The 27,017-nt window shown below is 41.1% G+C and overlaps 1 protein-coding gene across 1 annotated transcript in view; it reads right to left on the bottom strand.

Annotated features, from left to right (window-relative positions):
• The window catches only part of DMD (dystrophin), a 1,988,221-nt gene that overhangs the window by 126,385 nt on the left and 1,834,819 nt on the right, over positions 1–27,017 (bottom strand). The window contains 1 exon segment of the mRNA XM_054695791.1: positions 4,573–4,634. Coding sequence (XP_054551766.1) covers positions 4,573–4,634 — 62 coding nt within the window.

Here is a 27,017-nt window from a genome sequence, read left to right as displayed (position 1 = left end):
GCGCCATACTCAGCCCATAGTAAGAGATAAACAAATCCAATTCTTATTATAGACACTTTTGGCCAAAACCTTCATCTCAATGGTAAGGAGAGTATATACATAAAGAGAGGGGAAACTTTGTTTTCATATGCCACCCTATCACCCCTTTGGAGGTAGTCATAGAAAAACATTGAAAGACAACTGTTTTTAAGTTCTTCTTATTGATTTCTTCCTTGTGAGACTAAGACAATGCTTTTGCCAAACTGTTAATGTTGCGTACAGAATTTTCTGGAGATTTTCCAGTGTTCAAATTCCTAATGACCGTTGGGTCATCACCGTGAACAGTGCAATGATTTCTTTACTACACCTTGTTTTGTGTTTGTATGGGAGCTTGACATTTTTTTTCCTCTCATAACTTATAATTTTTTGAACAGGTACAGAGCCTAAAAATAATGGAAAGCACACACATTGCTGACATCTGATGAAAGCTTACTTTTGAAAACCGTTTTAGATCTGCTGTGAATAATCTGAAATGAATTCTTACTTTTTTATAATCAAATTTTTTTGCCTTCTCTATCACTTGTTTTCAGCCTGCTTTTTTGTGAATGGATATGACTAGAGCCTAAAAACATACAAGGTGATCTCCTGTGTTTACATATACCCATCAAAGTCTAAGGAATCAGGGTATTGAACCAAAAATTCTGCTTCTGTGTATGTAAGTGAGATGGGGGGGGGTGGCCTGCTGCTTTTCTGTCATAAGTTCTAACTGGAAAGACTGGGGAAGGGAGCACTGATGAAGAAACCTTGTGTTACACAGCTAATTGCAAATAATGCAAATTCACTGCAGAAAATTGAGGTGAGGTTAAGAAAAAAATCACCTAGAATCCTACTAACTAGAGGTCTCCACTTTTAACATTTCAAGTAATACCATACCCGTCCATCCATTCATGCTCAAATACTATTTTTTCAGTCCTTACAAAATGATTTTGGCTCAAGCTTGGGAGGGGAGAGTGACTTTTTTTTTTTTTGCGGGGGGGGTGCAATGCAGTAAACAACTGTGTTGAACAGGCTGCTTGGGGATTTAGGCAAGTTAAGAGAATGAAAACCATCAGAAGAGGGCATCCTTAGGGATGTGTGACATTTCATATATACCACGAGCCAGGGCAGCATCTAGAGTAGAGCTGTCCCTGGAGGAGAGCTGTACAGTGGGGATAAGCAACAGCTTGACATTTTCAACATGACATCACAGACAGCAGGTTAAATGTGTATTAGGAGAGGGACCTCAATTTGGTCTAGAAAACGTAACACACAAGGCCACAATGCCAGTTTTGCTTTCATGGTACCTTTCAAGAACTGAGTGCAGCTGAAGGCTTTAGACCATTTCAACTAGCTCCAAATAGCAACCTGGACCTAATGGGATACCTCTTGAGGAAAAACAGAAAGCAATCTCTAAAAATTTAAAGGAAAGAAAAGGCTCCTTTCCAGTATGTCATGCTTATATTTTTTCTTCACTTCATCTTGTAGATAGTTATCTCAGTGACATAGACACACAAGAAACTAAAACAAACATTCCACATGTGCCTGGCCCTTGTGAAAGGAAGAGTGCCTACTAGTGGCTAACAACCCCCATACTTTTTCTGGAAATGCAATGGTTTGTTGCAGAAATGCCATTCAAATAATTGTCTATCCACAGAATCACATTGGTCAATCACTCATATTTGTAGCAGGTGCTTAGTAACCTGCATGGACATACTAATTTAATAAAATCAATGAGATCACTGAAAACACTAATAGGCAGCCTCCCCGATGGAGCAGCCGGTTAAGCGCTGCGCTATGAAGCTATCCGCAGCCTCTGCAGCGTGTGTTCGATCCCGGCCAGCCAGGGGGATACCCACATGGTGCGGCAGACCTCTCCAGTCTTGCCCGCTGCTCCCCTCAGCAGTGCTTTTGGTCCATCTGCCTGTTCTGCTCCCAGCTCTGTCTCTGGTGAATTCTCTCACTCTCAGCGCCTCTGGTCTGTACCCCCGTTCTTGTATAAATAAATTAATCTTTTTAAAAAAAAGAAAACACTAATAGAAGACCCAGGACAAATCCTACTGTAGCCCTGCATAGCTGTCTTGTGCCAATAAATGATTTTTCTACCCTTGATTTCAAAGGCCTGTGAAATAAGGCTGCTGAATTCATCCCCCATGCACAATGGGTGCTGATGTTCCTTGTGTAGCACATGCACTAGGCTCTCTATGAATGGAAGATGTTATCTGATGAGTCACCATTTGGATAAAAGTGAGCCCAAGTAATCAAAATAAAAATAAAGGAAATATTAGTTTTCAAAGTTGAAAAACACATTTAAACACCTAGCTCATTTCTAAGATGTTTGTGATCAGGATACCAAGAAACAGAATTACAAAGGCAGTGGCAGTGACCACATATTTATGATGGATGCATTTTATTCCATATAAACTATATCTCAATTAAATTCATTTCATCAAAGAAAAACTTGGTTATATATGAACTCTAAAATCTCCAGCAACTGTAAACTTCCATTATCTTCCAAAGTCAGGTGATTTGCCCAAGGTCACAAATCATGCTAAATTACCATTGCTGAGTTCACCACCACATTGGCGCTTGAGAAGTATGAGTGAAAAGTATATTGATTTCCCATTGAAGGTACAAATACCTATTCATGGGTAGTTCATAATTAGCTTTTTACTAACCATGTTTGTGAGATCTCATTACAGAGTAATTAAAAGTAAGCCAGTAGAGAATACGTTCAATGAAATGGAAAGATGGACATGGTTCATTACCTTTAGGTGGAAAAAAAGCTGATTATAAAACAGAACACTCCAACTTTTGTGAAACTGTATGTAGAGAAAATTTTGAATATACTTACTAGATTATTAAACGTGAATTAAACACTCTAAAGGTGAATTCTCAGTGATTTCTCTTTTTCATTTGCTAACCTGCTTACATTTTTAAATTAAAAAAAATGGCTAAGTACAAATTCTGTAGGAGTGATTATTTGTAAGTAAAAGTGAATGAAAATATTACAACTGGCGATCACTGTGATTGAAGCCGAAAAATTCAAGTGTGCGCGGAGACTGTGTGTAAACCAGAGCGTATAATCGGGAAGACAACAGACTAGTTTATATTAGCACTTTATTGACAGATTTTTAGAGTCTCTTGAAAAATCAGAAGCCCCGAGGGCACTAGATTAGGACCACTAACTCCTTCCCTGCACAGCACTCCCCACTTCAGCTGAGGTCTTCATTCCCTCCTTTGCCAAAATATAAGCACTCATGATTTCCATCTGTGGTCTAAACAGTGCATCAGTATAGTCAGAACTATTCTGTAGGAGTTGAAAACGTAGCATTTGAAGATTAGTTGATTCCAAAGTTCTACAAGTTTTGAGAAGTGTGTACATACATATGTGCACACATGCATGTGCACAAACTTCCTACTACACTGAAATGACATCTTACCTGCCATGTACTTGATAGCTCTGGAGAGAAAAATAAGTGATTTCTCATCTTTTTCATGCTTTGCATTTGTATTTTTCAGATTTTGTAAAAGGAACTTATAACACTGATAATTAGAAAAAGCTTAGGAAAAAAATTGGGGGTGGGGCTAATATCTCCTGTCCTGCTCCTTACTGTCTCTAAAGCTGCAATCCATTAACCAAGGGAAACCTATGACAGAAAGGCTGTATAAGGTGCCACGGACAGACAGACACATGTACATACACAATTACAAATCCACCCATCCAACATACATATAAATACACAGAATTTACATTTAAACACCCTGATTCCCACAGGCCTACGCATGTACATTTCAACCCAAACAGTTCACATCAGGCATTTTAGTCTGCAAATATGCACATTCACCAAAAAGCAAACAAAAAAAAATCTTTTAGTAACAGAACAGACTACTTAAACTTATCACTATGCAAGATAATCCGCTTCAGATTATATCCTGATAGACCAAAAACATTATAGGGTTTTATCAAGCATTAAAAAGATTGGTGTTTTCCCCTTATTCGGAGGCTTTGTGTCTGTTCAAAAAATTCCAAGTTCTCAGGGGAAAAAAAAGTCTGACAACCTCTCTCACAAATACAAAATGCACCATAGTAGAGGAATCACTGAGATGTTCTCAGTGATGACCTGACAGGCTTAGGAATTATGAGCACTGGAAAGAGGGCAGAAAATTCCTTCACAGAACATTCGTGGTTTGGCAAAAATCGCTGTCTTGGTTTCATAAGGAAGAAATCAATAAGAACAACTTGAAACAGTTTTCTTTCTTGGTAGGGAAAAAATTGCCATAAATTGCAAGTCTTTTTGCCCATCCCTTAGCAAAGAAAACTACAAAGACCTGTAGGCTTATTGAATGTTTAGGAATCAGTGACATTCTGAAACTTATTTTTTTCAGGAGCCTCTAGAAAAAAAAAAAAGCTGATCGTCAATTTTGGATAGAAAGGTATTGTTTTCATCCTTTATAGTGCTAGTGGCACATTTAGACGACAGATGTCTTGCACGTTACCAACCACTGTAAGGTCATCTATCATTTTCCCTGGAGGAAACTCAGTTATGCCCTTACCTAAAGACTGGTAGAGCTCTGTCATTTTGGGATGGTCCCAGCAAGTTGTTTGGGTCTCATGGCTGAAACATAAAAGACAAAGAGAGACTTTAGTTTTGAGTATGGGTAGTAGAGAGAAGAAAAAGAAAAAAAAGCATGGCTTGCTTCTGAATCTTTCGGCATCTTTACCTCAGAGGACTTCCATCCTATGGGGAAGAATGTTTATCGCAAGAGAGTCCCCCAGCTTTGTTTTTAAAGGGGAAAAGCCATATGAAAGCTATTTGGTAACCAGAACATGCTTCACTTTTGCACCCAAAAGTCAGATGCATTGCTGCCACAATAAAATGCCTTTATTGTACCATCAATAATCAAAAATCAGGATTTCTTCACCTGTCCAATGCGGAACCTTCACAAAGAACATTGACAATTTCATTAACTCTGTCAAAGAGATACTGGACATGAGTTCAGTAAATAAATCACCTTACTTCTCATTTGCTTTCACTGCCCCAGACATTTGGCCGTGACTCTTTTTTTTTTTTTTTTTCATCTCCAGATTTCCTATCCACGATGCCTGCATTTCATGTCAGCTTAGGCATAGCCGGTGCCCAGGAAGCTAGCCCAAGCCCCCTCTTGCCTGTGTGTCTAGAATGTCTCTTTAACTCAGTACCCTCCATGTCACTACACCTCTCCCCCTTTTCCTATATTTTCTTGGGCCTGAATGAAGCACTCACAGTTCTCTTCCATTTCTTGAAGTTTAGCTAAAGTGCAGTTGCTGGCTATCAGCGCCTGCCATAAAAAGAACAAAACACCTTTGTTCCTTGTTCAATTACACGAATAACCCTGGGAGAGATAACGACCTATACTTTACCTTGGCCTATCTACATAAATCACCATAGCATCGGATTTCCAATTTGGGGGATTACCAGACGGACTCTGATACAGGGAAGTGCAGCCGCAATGATATTTCCGTGGGCAGATGTGAAGCCTATTCATACTCTTTGGGGGGAGGGGGGAGAAAGAGGGGACAAATAGCTTCAAATTGGCCACTTCAAGGGAACCAGAAAGCACAGAGGTCTGACACAGAAAGGGGGAGTCTGGGGAGGCAATGATATGAAGTGCCTTCAGCGCAGGTTTCAAATCTGTGCCCCTACTAGCTGTGAAAGCTGGGGTTTGCTCACCTGGGAAAGGTAAAGGATTAGTTGCTATTGAGAAGTGACAGGCACTTCTGGTGTGCAATACATGGCAGTATTTGTTGTTATGTGTCCCCCAAAGTATTGCCCACTAAAATTCAACCTTTTATTAGCAGATTATAGTATAGCTGTGGCTCCACCTGTGGGCAGTCAAGTCTAAGACACTTGGCAGAGAGCAAAATCAACACTCAACATGTATTATGTCTGTATTAAAAAAAGGAAAAAGGAGAAACACTTATTGTGGTTTGAAAAGAAGAGTACTTCAGAAAGCATCCCTCTGTTATTTACCACTCAGTTATTGAACAGTGAAAGCAACTGAAATAAATTTACAAGAAAATGTTCACTTGCAAAGGGCTGTTTCAGTCTCTCACAAATATGTTCATTTCTGGGTGACTTTTCCGCAGAGACAGTTTGAATTTGAGGAGTATGACAGGGGCTTCTTCTCAGTGCAGGGAACGTACCAAAGTGACATCCAAAGTCTTAATGCGCAAGAAGAACAGAAGAGGCAAATCATGCTTTTCCGGGGTTTTGAGGAAATCCCATGACCAAGCTGGTTTATGATCTGGAGAAGGGGTGGGCGGGACTGGTACTTTATATGCACAGCACAGGGAGGCTGCAGCTTGCCGCTTCATGGAAAAAGCGTTGCTTGTTTGCCTGCGTTTTTGAGCTCAGAAAGTGATGGTGCACCAATTCCGCACTCGAATGCTGAGCAAGGGAAGGTTACCTTCTATTGAGACCACCCTGCATTTAGGCCTCCGTCATCTCATCTCCAAAGACCTTCCCTCTGTGCACACCAGGGGAGGTGGAAGGGAGAAGAGGGTTGAAAAGCACTGTGTCCACATGTCAGGGCCCTTATTCCATACACTGCGCAAGAACAATGTCCCACGTCCAGGGCACGTGGGAGGACCGAGCATCTTCCGTAGATGTGCAGGAAAACGTCTGTTAGAGCTGATAAACCTGACCAGAGACAGAGGGAACCTTGCTGAAAAGCCGCCATCTGTGATGGACTGCAAGTCAGAGGAACAGGGCAAAAAAATGAAACTGCCCCCAATGCAATTCGACAAGGGAAGAGAAACTTGCATACAACTGACAGGAGAATCCTAGAGAGTGAAAGGGAGCTTCATGATCATCCCTCACTGCAAAAAAAGAAAAGCCTCATGACGGTTGACACCTACAATTCTACCTTTTGAAAGAATAGACTGTGATGTGTTAAAAATTATGAAAGGGATTTCAGCAATTATTTTTTAATCCACCAGTCCTCATCGAAACTCAAACTTCCTTTACTGGAAGACATCCGAAATCGTCAGCCCCCACTTCTATCCCCACCCCGTGTGTCTGTTACTAGAAATACTAGTCCTTTCTAGGTTCGCATTCTCTCAATCACCCTCGATGCTGGGGGACCCGAATAACCTAGATAAATGAACTCACACAAATCCAGTGGACAATCTTCTTTCACCTGCTTTCCCTCTAGTATACAAAGCTTTTATTTTTAAGCAAGGCAGAATAACTAGAAAAACATTGACATTTCACCTTGTAAGTCTTAGTTTCACCTGAACTACAAACTAGTGCAAAATGAAAGAAGTGAGCATGAGTCGGGGGAAAAAAGCAAGGAATAGAGGGTGTGACTAATCATCAAAACCAGAAAAATAATCTTTCAATCATTTAATGCTCAAAGCGATAGCAACAGCTGAAATGACTTCAGATATTTTTGGTAACTATCTGATGAACCAAATATTCACTTCACTGTGTGTGGGTATTTTCGATCTGTGGTGAATCCGAAGCTCTCCAAATAGATAGGAAAGATGCATGGGAATTGGATGAAACAGTAAACACAAATCTACATAACTCACATCTATATTCTGCCTTACAGGATAAACCATTGTGGGGGTCTGGGATCAGAACAGATTTACAGATGGCTCTGTGGCTATCTTGAAAAACAGTAGAGAATTCTCAGTCGCTCTATGAGAAGCAGCTCAGGTTTTCCTGGAATATACAGACAACACAGAAAAATATTCTGTGCTAGCAAGGTGGTGGTGGAAGGTTGTGTGGGACTGTTTTTGGCAACTCTCCTTTTTCACATTTTACTTTTCACATGGGAAACGCACTCCCCACAGAGCGTGCCCAACCAGAAAAGAGATCCTGAAACCTGTTCATACGTTCATGGGTTCATCTTTGTTCAGTCTTCCCGAGAACAACATATTCAACACAGATCCAAATTCCAATGTACATGAATACAGAGACTGGCTTCATCTACCCTCCTTGAAATGCTCTTAAAAATCTTTTTTTTTTTTTTTTAATGTTAGTGCTTTTGGCCTGGCTGTTTCCTAAGCCTGGCATTAACCACGACTCCCTGAACAGCCTCCAAAGTCTGACTTCTTCTCTTTAAGGTGTAGGGGCTAGAGTCATCATCTTGCTTCTTCCCTTTGATTTGAGGCCTCCACAGTAACTTGATGTAAATGAAAATACAAAATCAGTGGATGTGACAAAAGACAACACCTACTTGTCAATAAGAAAAAATTAAAACATTACTCTGCTGAGCACAGGGCTGACCTAATTTTCTACCATACAATTTAAATTTTCTCTCACCTTTTTAGTTTCAAGTGGTGTGCAAGGTTATTATAACTGCCTCAGAGCTGTGCCTGCTGTCACTGCCGGAATAATCAGACTTATTGGAATTGCTTTTTTAGTTTCTTAAAAACAAACATTAAACACTTATAAAAAGTAACAAATTTCTACTGCTCTTGCCTGGGGAAATGGCAGTTGCCTAATTAAAATAAGATTTCTTCTGCCACCACTGTTATTTGGTACTGAAAATAATCCAAAGAGTTGCCTTTTAAAAAAAAATATCATTTCACTACTTCCCAGGAAGAAACTAATCTCTATGCCACGATATAAAAAGGTAGCATCCCCTTGTGATTTGCAGAGGATTAGAGTTTGGCTTCATATATAATCTGGAGTCTACTGATCCACATATACAAACTCATTTCCCTTTAATCTGGGGATCAGGCTCTTTTTCTAGAGGAGCCTTGGCATTTGCATGCTGAATGTTGAACTTGGCTTTCATTGCTGGAATACTGGCAGGGTAGGAATGGGAAAATATATCTAAAAGTTTCTGCTACTGTGGGGTGGGGGAGCTGGTTAGGTGGTGAGGGGAGGTCAATGTAAGCATCAGAAATTTTATTCTAGTCCCCATTTCTTTCTTCCTGGGATATGTAACATTTGATTCTATTTGGCTCAAGCCAGGGCAAAGATGATTGCCTGGGTGACTGGTCCAGCTGTTACTTGTCTTCCCTTCTATTTGCTTTTCAGGGCTTAACTCCCACCCACCCTCAACTTTGGCCAAAGCAATTTCACTTCAGGGTCGTGTCCAATCCGAGATCAAACAATGATGACTAAAACCAATTCCACGGTGATCAAGGGTCAGAGACCTTTCATATAATCGTGTTGTTTCATTTGCTCCTCTGTTCTGTAAGAGCAACTGTAGCCTCCAAAGAGGGGGTTTGGCCCCCGGAAATAAAAAATCTGGGCAAAAGAGAAAGGGCGATGGGGGTGTGTGTGAGGGGTGACACGAGGTGATAGGCATAAAGCAGCAGAGAGCCCAAGAAGAGCTTGCTGGCCAAGAAAGAATGTAGATTTCAAAGACTTTACTTTGCTATCTAAGTTGGATGGGTTATTTTATGGTAAAACATCTTATAATGAATAATATGCTCCCTCAAGCAACTAAACCCCTTCCATTGAAGCTTCAAACTTTGCTGCAAATTTAACGGAGATAAACAAAGTACCCTGCCCTTTGCCATGCCGTGATCTGACTGGGAATGACAAAGTTTGCTTAAAGACGAGCAGACACCTGGAGAAAAGCAAGAGGACACCCAGAAAAGCCTCCACAATCAACCCCAGAGGGCTAAGAAGAAATTAAAAAGCCCTCGATGCTTTTCTCTAAGTCAAATTCCTGACTGTTGGGTTTTAATTGCTTTTTCTTTCTTTACTGATTTCTGCAAGTTTAGGGGCAAACACAGTAGAAAACGCAGCCAGGGAAATGTCAGTTGGAATCCTCGGAAGAAATCAGGCAGAAAGTTGACCTTTTGGCACTTGCAATGCAATGGAAGATAGAGTCGCGCACGCTCCCCTTCCTTCCCAGAGGTCCAGCAGGGATTCGGGAACAGCCTGTCTTATTCACAGCCACACAAACAGCCCGGGAAGGAGCAAAAAGCTCCCGTGGATGTCCCTGCATGGGGAACGCGCTGTCCCCTCTGGGTAAGGCAAGAAATCAGCTTTTTTCTCTCGAGGCGTCCCAGAGGCAGGGGCAGGAGCGCGCCACGAACCAGGCACTGGGGAGGGGGGCATGAAGCCCGGGGGGGGGTGGGGGGGGTGGGCGCACCTGCAGTGGCGCCACGGAGCCCAGGGGGGGAGATTCCGCGATGCCCTGCTGCCGGGTGCCCCTGTCCAGCCGCTTAGCTGTCCAAGTTTTGGCCGCCTTGGTTGGCCCCCAGCTCGCGCCACAAGTGCAGGGATTGCTGCCATAGGAAGGGGCCCTAGAGCACTTACCCTTTGAGCTGTTCCCTCATGGCTGCAAGGGCTCCGCGTCTGGGAAAGGCGCTAGAGGAGGACGAGTGAGCTTCCCAGAGCCAGCGGGCTCCCGAAAGTCGAGCGCCACCGCCCAGGCTCGAAGCTGAAAGCACTGCGGTGGAGCCGGGGCGGGCTGGCAGGCTGGAGGGCGGGGAGGGGGCGCTGCGGGCAGACGGGGCAGGGCCGGGCTGGCTCCGCCCCCACCTAGGGACCTGGGAACCGGGACTCCTAGAGACCCAGCAATCCCATCCAAAGAAAGGAAAAAGGGAAAGAAGAAAGAGCAAGCAGGGGATTTAAGGTAGTCCCAGGAAGCTGGAAACCACACACAGCCCTGCCAGCACCCCCTTAAAACCTCTAGCAAGACTACTACTTGTTGCCTAAATAATAACCCAGGTGCCAATGACCTCACCCCATATAATTGAGTGTGTGGGTTCAGAGTTTTCTTTTTAGTGAATGAAAGAGAAAAATCACAAGCAGTACTTCCCCCCTCCCCCAACGGAAGATTAAAGTGTGCAGCAGCTGTAAAGACATGAAATTCAGGTTACACTCATCCTGGGCTAAAAGGTCTTTTGGAGAAAGAAAAGAGAGAGAGAGAGAGAGAGAGAGAGAGAGAGAGAGAGAGAGAGAGAGAGCGCTAGCTTTTTAAGAAGTTGTGTGTGTGTGTGTGTGTGTGTGTACTTGTGATAAAGCGGTGGTTTTCAAATCATAGCAGCCCAGAAACCAGCAGTATGAGCACTGCCTCTAAACTTCTTAGGAAGTTCCCTGACCCCAGCCCCACAGAATCAGAAACTCTGAGAATGCTGAATTTTCCAGCCACTAGTATAGACTCCAAACAAAGCAAAACAAACATACCAGCAATGGTGTGGTGCATTAACTCTTCTCTTTTAGAGAAATCTAAAAAGAAACCATTGCTAATGGAACATTATATTGGAAAAGTGATAAGGCCTGGGAAGTTCAAATATTCTGACCTTAGGGCTTGGGATATGATGATAAAGGTTGATGTGCAAAAATATTTCAAGTTTGCAACTATTCTGAAAACAAAGCCTTCGTTAGCTAAAGAACTCTCCACCCCCAGCCCCCCACCTCAACCTCCACATAATACCTTCACCTCGAGAAAGAGCATCTTAGAGTAATTTCCCTGTGTGCTTTCATTATCCCTCTTTGTCTATTTATTTTGTTGCCGGCTTTTCTTTTTAATCTTCTTTCAGCCATTTCCTTTTTCACTCACTTCTGGGTGATCCAGTCCACTTCGGTTTACAGTTTCAAATGTGTTGCTGTTTTTCTTTTTAAATATCCTTTTCTGTTGTTGTTGCTCAACATTTTCTTCCCCCATAGAATGTTCGAGCTGAAAGGACTCTAGATTTCAGTCTCCCTTTATGCTCCAACAGGGCAAAAAATAATGTATTGAAGCGAAAGGGACTGCAAAGTTGCTTCATCACCCTGCACAGAGTGAATAAAACTGTAAACGTTATCACTGAAGACATGTGCTTGGAGGCATGATGGGTGCTGTTTTAAAGCAAACATGGTCCTTCTTCTGGCATTCTGTCTCATAAATTGAGACATCAGTGCTGTCCTTCAGCGATTTTGAATTAGTGAGTTGTGGAAGCAGCTGCTGATACAGTCTGTGGGGGGCAGACTAGGATTCGGTTTGGGTGAGGTTTTGTCTTGGTCTAACAGGAGATTCCAGGTCTGGCCCTATCTTTGAATGGGGGGAAAAGGACTGGACTTCCTGATGAAGAAGTCATAGCTGCTGCGATTAATCACTGATGTAATCTCTCTGTCAATGGAACAAATTGCTTTAAGTATAGCTGATGTTTATTTCAATGAATAACCAAACCTCACATTATGGGCATTTGTAAATATTAGGAATCAACCAAGTAAAGGTTTGCCACGCCTGTGTGGCTAAGACATGTTGTTATTCTCCTCCTTTCTTGTGTTTTGCTTGTTTGTTTTACGCTTTTAAATTACCTGCTCAAGATTCAGGAATTTCTGGTCTGATGTCCTAAAACTGAGATGCTCAAATCTGTTTTCTCAGTGACCAACTAGAAAACTACTAGAACAATTCGTTGAGGGGCGTGGGGGTGGGGGGGGAATAGAAAACAAGAAATCACTATTCAGATTTTTTTTTCCTTAAATTTGACAGATGGCAATCCTCAAAATACATCTTTAAGTTCTTTTTTAGACTGGAGTTATAGGCACTTGAAGACTTGTTCCCATATCTTGGTGTTATTTTAGAAATTAAATACTGAAAGCATTATTAAGAAATGACATGGGCATCACAGCAACTGTTTCGTTGTCAATTTTGGTTAGATTTTGAATTTTGCTTATTCGGGAAGGCATAAAAAAGGTAAGGACATTATTTATCTTCATTTCAAATATAAATTATATAATGATATCATGTATGATCATATATGAACTGCTCATTTATAGCAGCTGTTATTAATGTTATTACTGTTTTGATGTGAACCACAGACCTGAATGGAGCATATGGTTCTGCCACCCAAAGGAAAACTTAAGTTGAAATCTTGACACCAGAACTGACCTTGAGCTACTTGTCCTTGATGGCATGGCTAGAATGTGGCAGTGCAAGGGTTAGAACCAGGGAGGCTGGCTCCAAGGCCCAGGGCGTCAGCCACTTTTAAGCTGACATGGAAGGACGTGGCTTCTTGTACTATGAGCAGAAGAGCTGTATTTTCTGGTGCGAGCTCATAAGTGATCTCACTGCTGGCTGAGAGCAGAGAGTACATTTGCTAGAAATAGGGGTAAGGGAGGAATGAGATGATTGGATAAGGTCTAGAAGGTGATCCAGTAAATTGTTTCAACCTCAGCTCTCGTCTTTGAACCACTTAAAGGCTGTAGGTACTTTAGAAAAATGAGGGCCGCTCTGGCCTACGGGGCTGTAGGAGAATCCTGCATTCTCCACTCCAGCTCTATTCTCTGCCTTTTTCTATGCTACTCTGCACCCTGGAGCCTGGATCTCTGTGCATGGCGTCAGACAGGCTTCTCTTGCCAGTTGGCTTCCTCTTGTTTTCAGCCAATGGGAGGCAATGATGAAAGGCCTACAGCAAGAGCTGAAAGGGCAGGAAGAGAATGCTGTTGGGTACTTATTCCCAAGCTCCTCCTGCTGGCCTGAGACCTGGCAGTGGCTGAGTTCCTTTATCCACAGCCACAAGTCTTATTGGTTAGTCATTGCCTACAGCAGTAGCATTCTCTGCGTTCCCTAAACCATTCCCTCCCCTTGCCCTGGTTTTTCCCCTACCTTGCCCAGATTTTTTGTAAATAGCCTTTTCATTACATTCTCTTCAAGTACCACTTTTGAATGTACCATCTGTTTCTCCCAGCACCCTGACCAAACAGGAGTTCATCCAGCAAAGCCACCCTCCGGGGCATTGGATTGGATGTTAAGTGGGAACTCCTGATGAAAGAGAAGGGAAACCCCACCTGTTGGAGATGAAAGACAGACAGCCTTATTCATTGGACAGATATTTCTAGAAGCTTCCTTAGTAGGCCCTTTGTAAGCCCCAAAGGAAGGTCTAGCAATTTTGAATAGAGCAGAAGATATGAAGGAAAACAGGCCACAGATAGTTTATTCCTTCAAAGAGCTTTAACGAGCTGCTTCGTCTTTGGGACAGAATGTCAAGACAGAGATTAGAAAGGTGGGTAAATTGAGAAGGACCTAGTGTGACAATCCAGGGTATGATCTGTATCCTGAAATGGGGGTGGGGTGCACTTTTTTCAAAAGATGGAATTTAAACATGAACGAGGCTCTGTCAGATTTATCTTTTAGAAAAAATAACTCAGCAGTGGTGTGGGGGCTAGATCAGAAGGATCCAGAGTAGGAGACCAGATCCAAGTTGACTGCAGTATGACCAAGACCTGAGCAATGACAGTGACGGAAAAATAATAAAACAAGGTAAAAATGGTGTGGACAGCAGTCCTCCAGCTTAGCTGCTCACTGGACTCACTGAGGGGTGCTAAAATCCACATGCCTGGGTATCACCCCTCCCCCCTCATTCAGACTGAATCCATCTGGGTCACTAGGATGTATAATGCCTTCCAGGCATGCAGCCAAGGTTAAAGATCACTGTTCTAGGGTGACTCCTGAGATGATGGGATGAGTATCTTCACCAAGCCAAGAATCCAGGCTGAGGGGGCAGGTTTAGGCAGAAGAGAGCCAGGGCCAGACAGATGATGAATTCAGCCGTGCATGTGAATAGTTTGGAGTGGCAGTGTGGTGTCAAAGTGTAACAGAGACATCTCCATAAAAACGTTCCCTGCACCACTTAATGAGGGGCAGAGCTGAGGGGCCAGGTGAAGCTGCATCACAGGGAAAGCAGGTGGCACCTAGAGACACACACCGAAGGGGAGATGTGTGGAGAAGGGTACACTTGCTTCTCAGCTTTGAACGTGCACCAGGGACTTGGGGGTCATGGCATGAGACACGGGGAGGAAAGACATGTACAGACACTTGCAGGAGACACGTGGTGGGAGATTTGTGGGTGAGCAGCGTGTGGGGAGGTTGACAGTGGCAGCCATTATCTTGATTTGTACTGTGATTTTGCTCCTTTCATCTTAGACTTGATTGCTCTCTTCAGCTCCCTTTCTATGGTTCCCTGCTAGAAGGTGCCTTAGACTTATGGCAAGTTTTTGGGTCTCAGTGGCCCCACTTTAGGCTGACCCTGTTTGGCTGGGCATTTGCCCAGGGCGGGAAGGCTGACTTTCGTTGTTTTATTGAGAAGTGATTATCCTTTTTTCTCTCTGTGCACACTAACCTATTAAAGCTCCTGCATGCCAAGTATGCTTTGTCTTTGTGCACATGGATGGCCAGACTCCTTTAGAGCATGCAAGTTTGGGGGGCCCTGGGTATCTTTCACTCTTGCACCAACAAGAGCAAAGGGATCCAGGAGGCAGATGGTATATAAGCCTGGGGCTCAGGGAGAAGCTCTGATAAGAGGCCTTGTTGACTTGAAATGTCCACTGTAGGGCCACAGGTTCCGATGAGCCCATCTAGTGGCAGATGTGGCTGCTCCTGTCTTCCACAGACATAACTTTTTCCTTTCTAGACTGCTTGTGGTTTCAATGTCAGCCTAAACTTATCCACATAACAATGAGGAGCAGAGAGGGCAAGTCTGAAGCTGGCACTGTTAGGCACTGGGCACTGCCTGGGGACAACCCTCAGAGACTTCACCAGCCTCTAGGGTCCCACCTTCCCCTCTCAATTCAAGAACTTCTATCTAAATTGCTCTTTGTCCCTAGCCAATCTTCAGTATAATCTGTATTATTTAATAGACATCCATTTGGAATGTCGATACTGCCTCAATTAAGCACAATACATATTTTATAGTAAAATCTCACCATTTGGGTATTCAGTAAACATAGGATTCCATGTTCTTCTTTGCATGGTACAAGTATTAGCCATGAACAGCCAATCAGATGATGATGGTGAGTCACTGCTAGTTAGGGCAAATACTGTGGTATATTAACACACATATAACAATCCCTTTAAATCAATCTGAAACCAGCATCTTCTGGATATAGGAAGATCCAGTCAGCTCACATTAACTAGTACTTGGAGAAGCCTCTGCATTCAGACACAGAGCCCTTCACTCCCACACACTGGAGCCTATTTTTCCAGGCCCTTTCTCTGCAGGGAGGCAGAGTAAGCCTGGCTCAGACAAGTCCTCTGAGCCAGCTGCCATCTCAACCAGAGATTTCACCACACAGGTTCTAGATAAAGCCGAACTCACTCTCAGGTGGGTTTTCTTTTAATAAGATTTTGCAAGGCTTCTCAGAGCCACCTCCATGAAACTGAACATCTAAAAAAATGGGAAGTTTAGCATCTTTACCAAAATAAAACCACACTACATTCACCTCACAGGCCGGTGGTGGCTTCATGGGAAAGAAGTCTGTGTAGCTATTAGCCTGCCAGCTACAGCTACCCCTTGGAAGGGAAGCCCACCACCTCCTGCTAAAAATGGATTACTGGTTAAGGTGGTTCAAGAAGATCCAACCACAGTGTTCCTGGTCCACCTTAACGACAGCCCAGAGCTGTAACTATTTGTCTGCCTTTCCCAAACCATTGTGCCAAACAACAGGAATTTCAAAAGTAGGCAGAAATTCTGACACTCTGCATAATCTGCCTTCCTTTTCAGCTACAAATAAGGCTTTGTATTCGATTAGACTCACAGCAGGTGAAAACCCCAATTAGGGAATTCATTCTGGGGCCTCTTTCTACCTTCCTCCTACATACCACAGTTAAAACAAAATAAGTCTTCTCTCAGATCTCAAGTGACTTAACCCTTTGATACACCCAATCAAGCCATTTACCCCAGGAAGAATTTTCACTGGAAAAAGGGAAGATGTAGAAAGATTTGTCCTTCCTGACTTCAGGGTGGGGGCTGTGGAAGATTTTATTTTCCCAGATTTTATTGTTTTCTTCAAATTCATAAATACTTGCATTTTCTGATCAATCTAGAAATTACACTTTTTTTTTCTACCTGAAAACTTACAGAGTCAATATTATCTCAAGAATGATTAATGGACAGTCTGCTGCAAGAGAGAATTATTGTGAAGTTATGTTCTTATTTTGGTGTATCTGAGGTGAGAGAAAATATTAAATTTTAGTTTAAACAGTATGCTTTGGCCTTAGGAAGTGCACAAAGTCTATATTTCATACTTTGTAAATATTTGTTTGTCAAAGGAAATTCATCATTGAACAAGGATAGAGGTTTGGTTTGAACATCCTCTCCCCCACCCAACAAAAAGCAAGACAGCTTTAGTTCTTAGAGTGATTTACTTAGACTTTGTCAATTGCTTCTCTGAAATAATTCACAAGCCAGCTTTATTTATGAGCATGTGATTAAAAAAGAGCAGCTTTGTCTTTTTTAATTGTTTTAGTCCCGTCACTTTTCTTGAAACAAGTCATAGGACTTATTATCCACAAGAAAATACTGAACATATATCAAATAGTAACAGGGCTTTTAGAAGTAGTCATCTGTTACTGTCAGAGATTCGTTTCATTTTGACGCTTTTTAATTAAAATGCAAAATTCTATATACACACGCCTGCCTAAATTACCCCTTTCTAAAATACTTGAATTTCATAAAAAATGTTAAATGCTAATATAGACATTTTTAATACTTATGCCTTGGTTCTGGAGAATTGGAAAAAAAGTAAACAAAGGAATTACCAGTCAATTAAGCGAACAAGGAAATCATCCTACATTGAACTAGATAAGGAAAATCTAATATTCAAATACTACTGAATGAAGAGACCAGTTTTTTCCCCTTTGAGATGAATATCTACCAGAATCAAAAGCAGCTTCTTAATCTTCAGCAAGCGTAGCTGTACATTCCAGCAGCAGCGTCAGGGCAGCACATCTAGACTGATTGGGCCCCTAAGAGGCCAGTCACTTAACCCCTCTGTTGATTCATCTGTAAAATTCGGATACTGCTGCACAGGCCATAGTGCAGGTCAAATGACCTAAAGACGAGGAAGGCAATTTGAAAGCTGGGGAACGCTATGATAATGCAAAGGAGCCTGTCCAGGAGATGCAATTTCTTAAGAGAAAACCCAAAATACCCAGAATACTATTAGAAACGTAGCACAAAATGAATTCAGCAGTCAGTCTAACTTTTCATTTTTAGACTGCTGTATGAGGGAAAACGAGAAGTCTGGGAGTTTCGGTCTTCTTTCTTTAGCAATTTGTTAAAAGAACCTTTCCTCTTATTGTTTTTTTTTTTTTACATTTAGGAAGGAAGCCAGTGGGTAAAATAAGGTTTTGTTGGGGGTGGGGAGGGAGTAAGATAAATCAGTCACCAGGAGCCTGAGATAAGAGTAAACTTCACATTCTTTGCTATCATGGTTTGGGGTTGAGGTTAAAATATAAATACAATCCACACACCGTAAAAGATGTATTCCCATTCATATTGCCAGAGTGGAATCCTGGAGTAAGGAAGAGCAAGTGCATATTGACTTTGTGGGATACAGTGAGAGGGAAAGATCCCCAAAACCCTGATGGAGAGGTCCCTTGAACAGCCCAGATGTAGTAGGAATTCTCCACAATGATAGGAATTTCTAAAAGGGGAAATGAAGGTGAAAACAAATTTTACCAATTAATGATTTAGCAAGGGCTGAATCTTGTACTCCAGCTCTGGTTTATTTTTGTCAAAGCACTTTTTTGAAGATTAAAGGAAAATATGAATGCATAGACTTCTGATAACTCAACAAATGTCCAAGAAAATTTTTTCATGGGATGGGATGCACCTAGGCTAAGAATCTCTATTAACTGTCACACTATATGCACTGCTTTAAATGACGACAGTCCTGCCATATTTACAGAAGATTTGCATATATCCTTGCTTATCTATCAAACTCTTCTCATTCTTCTTTACTGTAGGGAAAAACTGGGAAGTGTTTGGAGGATGGATGTGGACTATATAAATATTTGAACACTGTAACCAGATTTTTCTACGAGGGGAACCCAAATATGACCTTGATTAAGGAATTTACAACCTTTTTGGGGGGAAGGTAAGGGGTCATAATGCTCATAAATGACAAATACAATAGCAGATAACTTGTAAGTCCAGAAATAGAAAAATTGAAAAAAAGGAAAAAGTTTGACTGTATATATTTCAATTAAGAGCTAACTAGGCTTAAATCACCAGGTTTCAGTAATGTCTGTTAGTACTTGAAGAACTAAAGCATGTTTCTTAAGTCGACTGTGTGAGCTAGTCTCTCATAGTAATACTTTACTAAGTATATATTTTTCATGGTAATGCACTGCTATGTTATGATACCAGATTATACTTTTTGGAACTCAAAAAAGTGTTGTGCCAATATTGGGCTTTTTATCTCAGGAAGACAAATACACATAAAATATTTCTGCCCCCATTAGAATATCAAATCACATTGAGTTAATATCAAGACTCTTGCATGGGAATCTACATTCTCATAGCTTGACCTACTCTCATCCCTCAGAAGCCAGCAAAGACTTGGAAGCCTCTTTTAACATGAGGATAGAGAAGGAAAAAAAAAATTGTTAACACCTACACTTATGAATAGCTTTCTTTTAAAGTAGAATTACATTTGGAGCAGGAAGAGACAAGCATGGACAAGAGGGCATGCATCAAAATGGGAACGAAAACCAAGGAAGCCATATTCCAATAGTCCAGTTAAGAGAGAATGAAATGAAGCCCTGAACGAAGAAGGTAGTGCTGGTAGAAAGGTTGAATTCAAGAGATGTTATGGGATAGAATCAATGCTACCTTTTGAAAGCTGGAGAAAAGGAGGAGGACTATATTTTTTTATGGTATCATTTATGGTATCATTTTTATGGTATCAGTTAAGGATCCATATGTACGCTGATACAATGTAAATATCCCTTACATTGTTCTATAAAGGCTTTAGGGAAACTTTTAAGAATATATAAATTTTATAAACAAATAAATTCCAGGATTACAGTAACATAAAAAGAATGAAACATTAAGAAGGGAGGAAAAGTTAGATCACAGAAGAGAATATCATAAGGCTCAGTATGATTAATTAAAATTACTAAAATTTAGCTATGTATACCCACCAGACTGAGAAAGAAAAACAATAAAAAGTGTTGGGAAGGATGTGAACAACTAGAGCTCTCATGCTTTGCTAATAGGAATGTAAATTCGTACAACCACATCGGAAAACTGACAAAACGCACAAGTGATGAATGTGTACATACCCTTATGACCTAGAAATTCCACTCCTTGATATATTTCCAAAAGTGATGCATGCATATTATTAACCCAGTGATCCATTTTAGAATGATAGCAGAGTCATCCTTTGTACCAAATGCCTACCAACAGTAGATAAGAAATCACAGTGGAATATTACACACACAATGGAATATGCACACACTGGAATATTACACAGCAATGAGAATGAACAACTTCATACAAATGTATGGATGAATCAGTTTTTAAAAGTCAGATACAAGAGAGTGTATGAGGTATGATTTCATTTATATAAAGTACAAAACTAGGACACATCAATTTGTGGTGTTCAGATCAAGAACGTGGTTTTCCTTAGTGGGTGGGTAGTGACTGGAATGGGGCACAAGGGAACTCCTGGGGGCTGGTAATCTGTTTCCTGATCTATATACTGGTTACATAGTTGCTTTCAGATTGTGAAAATTCATTGCAATGTACATTCATGATTAAAACTTTTCTGTATGTCAAATATATTTCATTGAATTTTTCAAAGGGGCTTACAATTTGGCTGTGTGCTTTTTGGATGCCAACGCAAAAAATTATAAGAGGAAATGTGAATGTGACTGATTTTATTATTTGGATTACTGATGAGGGGGAAAGAATCTAATTGTTTAAGTGCAGCAAAGCAAAAATCTAAATCCAGTTCTTAGATCAGAATGAAAATGACTACACGGCTTTTCAGATGGGAGACACTGTATGACGTCAATCTTCAGCAAATTCCCTTCAATAGATGTCTTTATAGTGCCCCTCAACATGAGCTGAGTATGATAACACTCCAGTTGAAGCAAATTTATGGGGACCATGGCAAGGTGATCTGAGAAGGCAGCTTTCTGACTGCCAGGCTTGGGGTGGAGATAAAACATAATTCAGTGTTTTTCCAAAGTGCATGTCATGAAGCACTAAGAGGTCATGAGATTTATATAGTGGATCATCACTAATACTGTTTTTAATGAAACAGAGTAGAAAATATGAGTGATTTATACAGTAAGGGTAAGTAATGTTTGGGAGACTCTTTTCCATTATATAGAGCTTTATAGATAGAGATTTCTGTGTGCGTGCTTGTGTGTTTGCTCCTGGATAATCTAAAATGTAATTTTTAGCGTGAACTGGTCAAAAGTTACGACCACCAGAGACCTCTACTGCATAAAGATATGGAGAGGTGGCCTCCTTGGTGGCAAAAGGGTTTAAGACTCAGCACTATGAAGGTACCCGCAGCCACTGCAGCACTCCCGGCCAGGGAGGTGACCCACATGGCGCAGCAGACTTCTGACTTGCCCGCTGCTCCCCTCAGCAGTGTGTTTCAGCCAATCTGCCTGTTCTGTTCCCCACTCTGTCTCTGGTGAATCCTCTCACCCCCTACACCTCTGGACTGTACCACATCAGATTTTTTTTCACCAAGAAAAACAACATATTTATGCATTTCCAGTTCTTGCATGCATAAATCTTTTTTTAAAAAGAAAGAAATGGAGAGAGTGTGTTCCAATCAGGGAATCACGCACAAACATAACTTCTCTAGATTAGGATTTGGAAGTAAATTTGGGCCAGGAAACTCGAATTCTGTTTCACAGGTAAAGGCTGGAGCATTATGAGAGACTAGAGGGGGATTAAAAAACCCAAGAGGGAGAGCAAATTGGGGAGGCGTTTATCACATCTGAAGTTCAGGTCACAGAAGGTGCTAATGGGGCTGAGAAAATGCTTCAAGGCAGTGTCTTTTCTGCCAGCTGTTTGTTTGGGTGGTGGTTTGAGAATATACTTGGAATCACTCAGCCTTTTCTTCTTATTCCAAATGGCATGGTGATATTGTCACAGTGCAGAAGGAAAAACATCACTGCTAAAAGTATTGTCAGGGGGAGTAACAAGTAGCTCACAAGACTACACACAACTGCATGTTGCCTGTCTGAGCAATACACTTCAAAACATAAACTGAGAAATAATCCTTCTGCTCTCATCCTGCAGTGGGACCCAATTTGAAGCCCTTCCTAGTGTGCCCTTGTCTAGGCCAACAAAATGACAAGTGTGTGGCTCACAGAATAGTGACATTTTAAGGCTGAATGGGCTCTGTTCTCTTTACTCTCTAGAAATTCATCCTATTAAGTGGTTGGGGAAATTTATCCACATAAGTATTTATAAAGACTGACAATGACTATGCTTTTAAAATAAAGAAAAAAAATTCTCTAATGACTACATGAACAATTAATCAGTCTGTGAATATGGGGATGCGAAGCATATTAAGAATAAAAATAATAACAGCATTGAGAATCACATTCTTTTCAAAAGAGTGGCCAGCTAGAAGAATAACCAGAAAGCAAGTCATAATCTTTCTTTCTTCAAATTTAATCAGAGCAGCCATCATTAAACTCCCAGTAGTAATAAGTGGTTAATTAACTATATTTCTCATCAGTGTTTTTCATGTTTTAAAATAACTAGACTATAGATACTGTATTTCTATTATTGGCTGTGAAGCTACAAACCAATTGTCTAGTTCAGCACTGGTTACTCACAAAATCAGTTATCACAGCACAGCTCATTTTGCCTGTGCCTAAATTTAGAATCCTCTCAGTCCACAAAAGTACCTACAGTAACTTTCATGTAATACCTTGGGAGATACTGCTCACAGCTACCAGCTCTGGCTTCCTGCCTGCTGTCTAGTACTTGGAGTGTGACTTTGTTTCTCCTCCCATCAGAAGGTAGTCTTTCCCCACTCCTTATATCAAGAATGACCCTATGACAGGACTCACTTGGGCCAATAGACAAGACCAAACACTACATGAGCAGAAACTTGACACATTTTCACACAAAGTAGCCTGTTGATTGGCAAGACACATAGACCGAGAGGCACTTGTTCCTAAAGACCTAGCCTGTCAACCCCCTGACAAGCCAGTCAGGCTGTGGTCTCTTCTCCAGCCACCAGCTGACTATAGATACGTGGGCAGGCCCAGCAAAGAATGGAATCTGCTCCAAACCCCCAAATGGTCCAGCCCATCCATGAAGTAGTGAGCTAAACAAGAGGTGTTTTATTAAGACATCTATAAGATATGGCTCATAGGCCTACTCTAGACTGGCCTGCTTTTAGCCTCCCACCTAAGTTTTACTTTGTATTTTAAAAGAATTGTAGAGGGCCTCCCTGGTGGCGCAGTGGTTGAGCACTGGGTTGCGAAGCTGCCTACAGCCTCTGCAGCACTGGTTCTATCCCCTGCCACGGGGCGAGGGTCCCACATGGCGCGCAGACCTCTCCTGCTGCCCGCTGCTCCCCTCAGCAGTGTACTTCGTCAGTATGCTTGTTCTGTTCCCTGCTCTGGCTCTGGTGAATTCTCTTGCCCTCCCGCGCTTCTGACTGTACCCAGTGCTTGTATAAATAAATCTTAAAGAAATAAAAGAATTGTAGAAAAGAAAATGCAAAAGATACCACATGTGGCCGAAAAGCCTAAATTATTTACTCTCTGGTCCTTTATAGAAAGGTTTGCTGATCTCTGTGTTAAACTATTCAATTTTGAGGAGGTTTGTTATATGGCAAAAGGCAAAAGATAACTCATACACATGTAGTCCCAAGAAAGAACATTAGAAAGCAAGACTTTCTCAAAGAACTCAGTGGACACCACTCAATTTATCCTTGGTACTTGCCAGCTAGTGGCTTGGTAACTAAGGTAACACCTGAAATGAATGCAATAAACAAATAAACATATAACTCATGAAGTTATTTTTGTAGTGTGCTTCTCAAAATGATGATTCCTAAGGGTATATAGGAGAACAATTGTACGGTTTCAAGCAACTTTATTCATAATATTCCTAACTGGAATTTTGTCCGCTAATGGGCAAATGGATAACCAAAATGTGGTATATCCACGTAACAGAAAGTACTCTGCAATTAGAAAGGAACACACTAGTGGGTCTCCCCGGTGGCACAGGGGTTGGGACGCAACCTATGAAGCAATCTGCAGACTCTGCAGCACGAGTTTGATCCCCGGCCGGCCAGGGAGCTACCCACATGGTGCAGCAGCCCTCTCCTGTCTCACCCACTGCTCCCCTCAGCAGTGTATTTCAGTTAATCTGCCTGTACTATTCCTGACTCGTGGTGAATCCTCTCACCCTCCACACCTCTGGCCTGTACCCTACTACTTGTATGCATAAATAAATAAATCTTAAAAGAAAGGAACTAGTGATTTTCAAACTCCTGATGTTGAAAATCATTCTGAGCACAGAATCAGAAAACAAGACATAAAAAATATAATTCCATTTGTATAAAAATCTGGACTATAAAAACTCATCTATAGTGACAGAAAGTGGTTGTGTGGGCCAGGGGCGAAAGGATGTGTCTTGCAAAGGAGCATGGGAATGAGAATGTTCTGTATGTACTTTGATTTTAAGAGTGATTTCATGGGCACACATCTGTGAAAAATTAGTAAATTGTACACTTTAAATGGATGCAATTTATGGTGTATAAATTATCCTTTAATAAAATGTTGATTTTAGGTTTTCTAAAGAGGTGTTTGCCCAAAAATCAAATTTAACATTGAAAAATGTATACAATGGGACAGAAAATGAGGCGCATTACACAGGATGTTTATATAAATATAGGACAGATTCAGGTCACGCTGTCAGTCCCTTCTGATTAATTCTGAAAATATCAAAACATTAGATTCAGAAATGACCTTAAAGGTTAATGAATTACATCCTTTCCTCCAATGTGGAAATTGCCTTTAGGGGTGAAACACTTGTTCCAGCCTTGAATATCTACTGTACAGGCAGCTTACTGCTTTCCAAGATGGCAAATTCTGTTTTTTGGCAGCTCAATTACAAGAGATTATTTAATATTTAGTTAAAATTTGCTTTCTTAAAACTGCTAGGTATGTAGCTAATGCTGTTCTCAAGGCTAAATAGGAAAGAACAAAATAAAGAAAAAGAAACACAAACAAAAATTCCAACAACCACAATGCTTTAAATATTTAGGTCCCCCATTACATTCTCTATGATGTGTCACTTCTCTGTAAGCTAACTCTACCTGCATTGAAATCTCTCTCTCTCTGTCTCTCTCTCTCTCTAGTTTTGGCTACTTTGGCAACACTTTGAGAAACAAGATCACATTTAAAATGTGATATTCAAGGGGCTGTGGTGGAGGACTATGGGTGCCTTGGTGGTGAGTGTGGTGTGGTAACAGACACCTGAAGGGTGTGATCCTGTACCTCTAAATCATGAATGATGATGTAAACCAATGTCACCTCCATTTAAAAAAAAGTGGTTATTAAGAACTGAGTACACAGGCTGCTTGTACCCCCATCTTTGCGACCTACAACTGTTATAACATTTTAGTTATATAAATGCCATGTTACACTTTTTGTTCACACTGAACCTGCAGATTTCTAAAACCAGTATCTGATTTTCGTGTTTTTAAATAGGCTACTCCTGTGTTTTTAAATGGATTGCTTGAGTCTAAATGTGAGATTTAGGTTTTATTTAAATTGGTTTCACATTTCATTTTGTAATAAAAACTCGTCTTTCTAACTGATTTAAATCTAATAGAATTTTGACACATCCATCATATAAAGTAGTAGCAACTGCTGTCAATTTCAAATTTATTAGTAAGTATAGCTATTTTCTACAATCATTCCATTGAGTATCTTTTGTGTACTCGGTTCTATTAGGTAGTAAAGAGCCCAGAATGGATTGAAGTGGTGCTTATCTTCTTGGCATTCATACACCAAAACAGGAAACAATTGTATCAACAGTCATATTTCAGATAGAGAAGTGCTGGTGGAAAGCTGTGCTCATTGAATACAGCCAATGCAGGGTTCATGGATGTGGTGATGCGTGGGCATAATTAGTCAATTTAGATAGAAGGTCAATCAGGTAGAAGACTGAGGTGAGGTGGAGTCTTGATTGAAAAAGAAACAGCATGTGCAAAGGCCTCGATATCTGAAATGCAGGGCCAAGGACAGAGACTAATGCTTGTCAATCCTGATGTATCAATTGACATTCTCTGGATGTCTTTGTCAGCTGCAGATTTATCCTATGACCTAACCCACGGCTCTTCATCTTGTTCCCAAGACTGTCAAAAGAGTACTTGAAATCCTAAGATACACTGTCTAATGCAGTCCTCTCCTCTAACCATGGAGTAGCCATAACAAAAATGGAAATAAGGTGAATTTCGCTTGGCAAATTTTGGGGCTATGAGGTGGACTCCCAGGAGCAACTTTTCCTAAGTACTCATTATTAATCACTTCGATTTCATTTTCTAGGATTTACTGCTCACCACCATCAAGCTTATTGATTCGTAATTTTAAAAAATTCATCTTCTCCTTATTTTTTAAGTGCCAAAACAGTGCTTTCTTATATCCTGTACGACATCAATTTGCTTCCCATGCTTTCTCCAAACCTACCAGCAGCAGCTTTTTCTCATGGGAGGAGAATTCAAGTTTTAAATGTGATGAGGTAAGAAGAGTGCACTCTACAGAGGGCTGCGCAACCCAACAGAGGCTGGACATTAGAATCACAGGGCAGCACTTCTAACAAATTAGATCTGGCCTCTGAGTTGATTTTATTTTGCAATAAAGACATCATGAATTGAGATATCTAAAAGTCTAGAAAAATATGCTGTTCCCGTGACACTTGAACAGACTTTTGGATGGACCTCTGCCATTCAAAAAGTCAGAATGCCTTCCCAAGAAGCCAATGATTTCAGTGTTTCGGATAGCATTAAGTTGTTCCTCATTTAGCGGTGGCCCCCTAATGGCCCTCTATGACCTTCAGTAAATCAGTGGTTCTCTATTTCTGACCATGGCAGTGGAGGGTGAAGGAGGTCAGAAGAGATGTTTCATGGCACTTTGGTTTTTTTTTTTTTTTTTTTTTTTTGAGTAAAATTTAGGTTCATTTACACTGCTGAAATTGCATCCTATATCATCCTATATCTCCTAGATCACCCACAAGCCTCCTACTTCAGTTGATTTTAACTAGCACTGCATAATTGGCA

The sequence above is a fragment of the Talpa occidentalis genome, unplaced genomic scaffold (genome assembly GCF_014898055.3).
Source record: "Talpa occidentalis isolate TD23 unplaced genomic scaffold, MPIMG_talOcc4v2.1 talOcc4.15, whole genome shotgun sequence".
In the NCBI taxonomy this organism is placed as follows: Eukaryota; Metazoa; Chordata; class Mammalia; order Eulipotyphla; family Talpidae; genus Talpa; species Talpa occidentalis.
The sequence above is the reverse complement of the archived record's forward strand: the minus strand, read 5'-3'. Positions and strand labels throughout refer to the sequence as shown.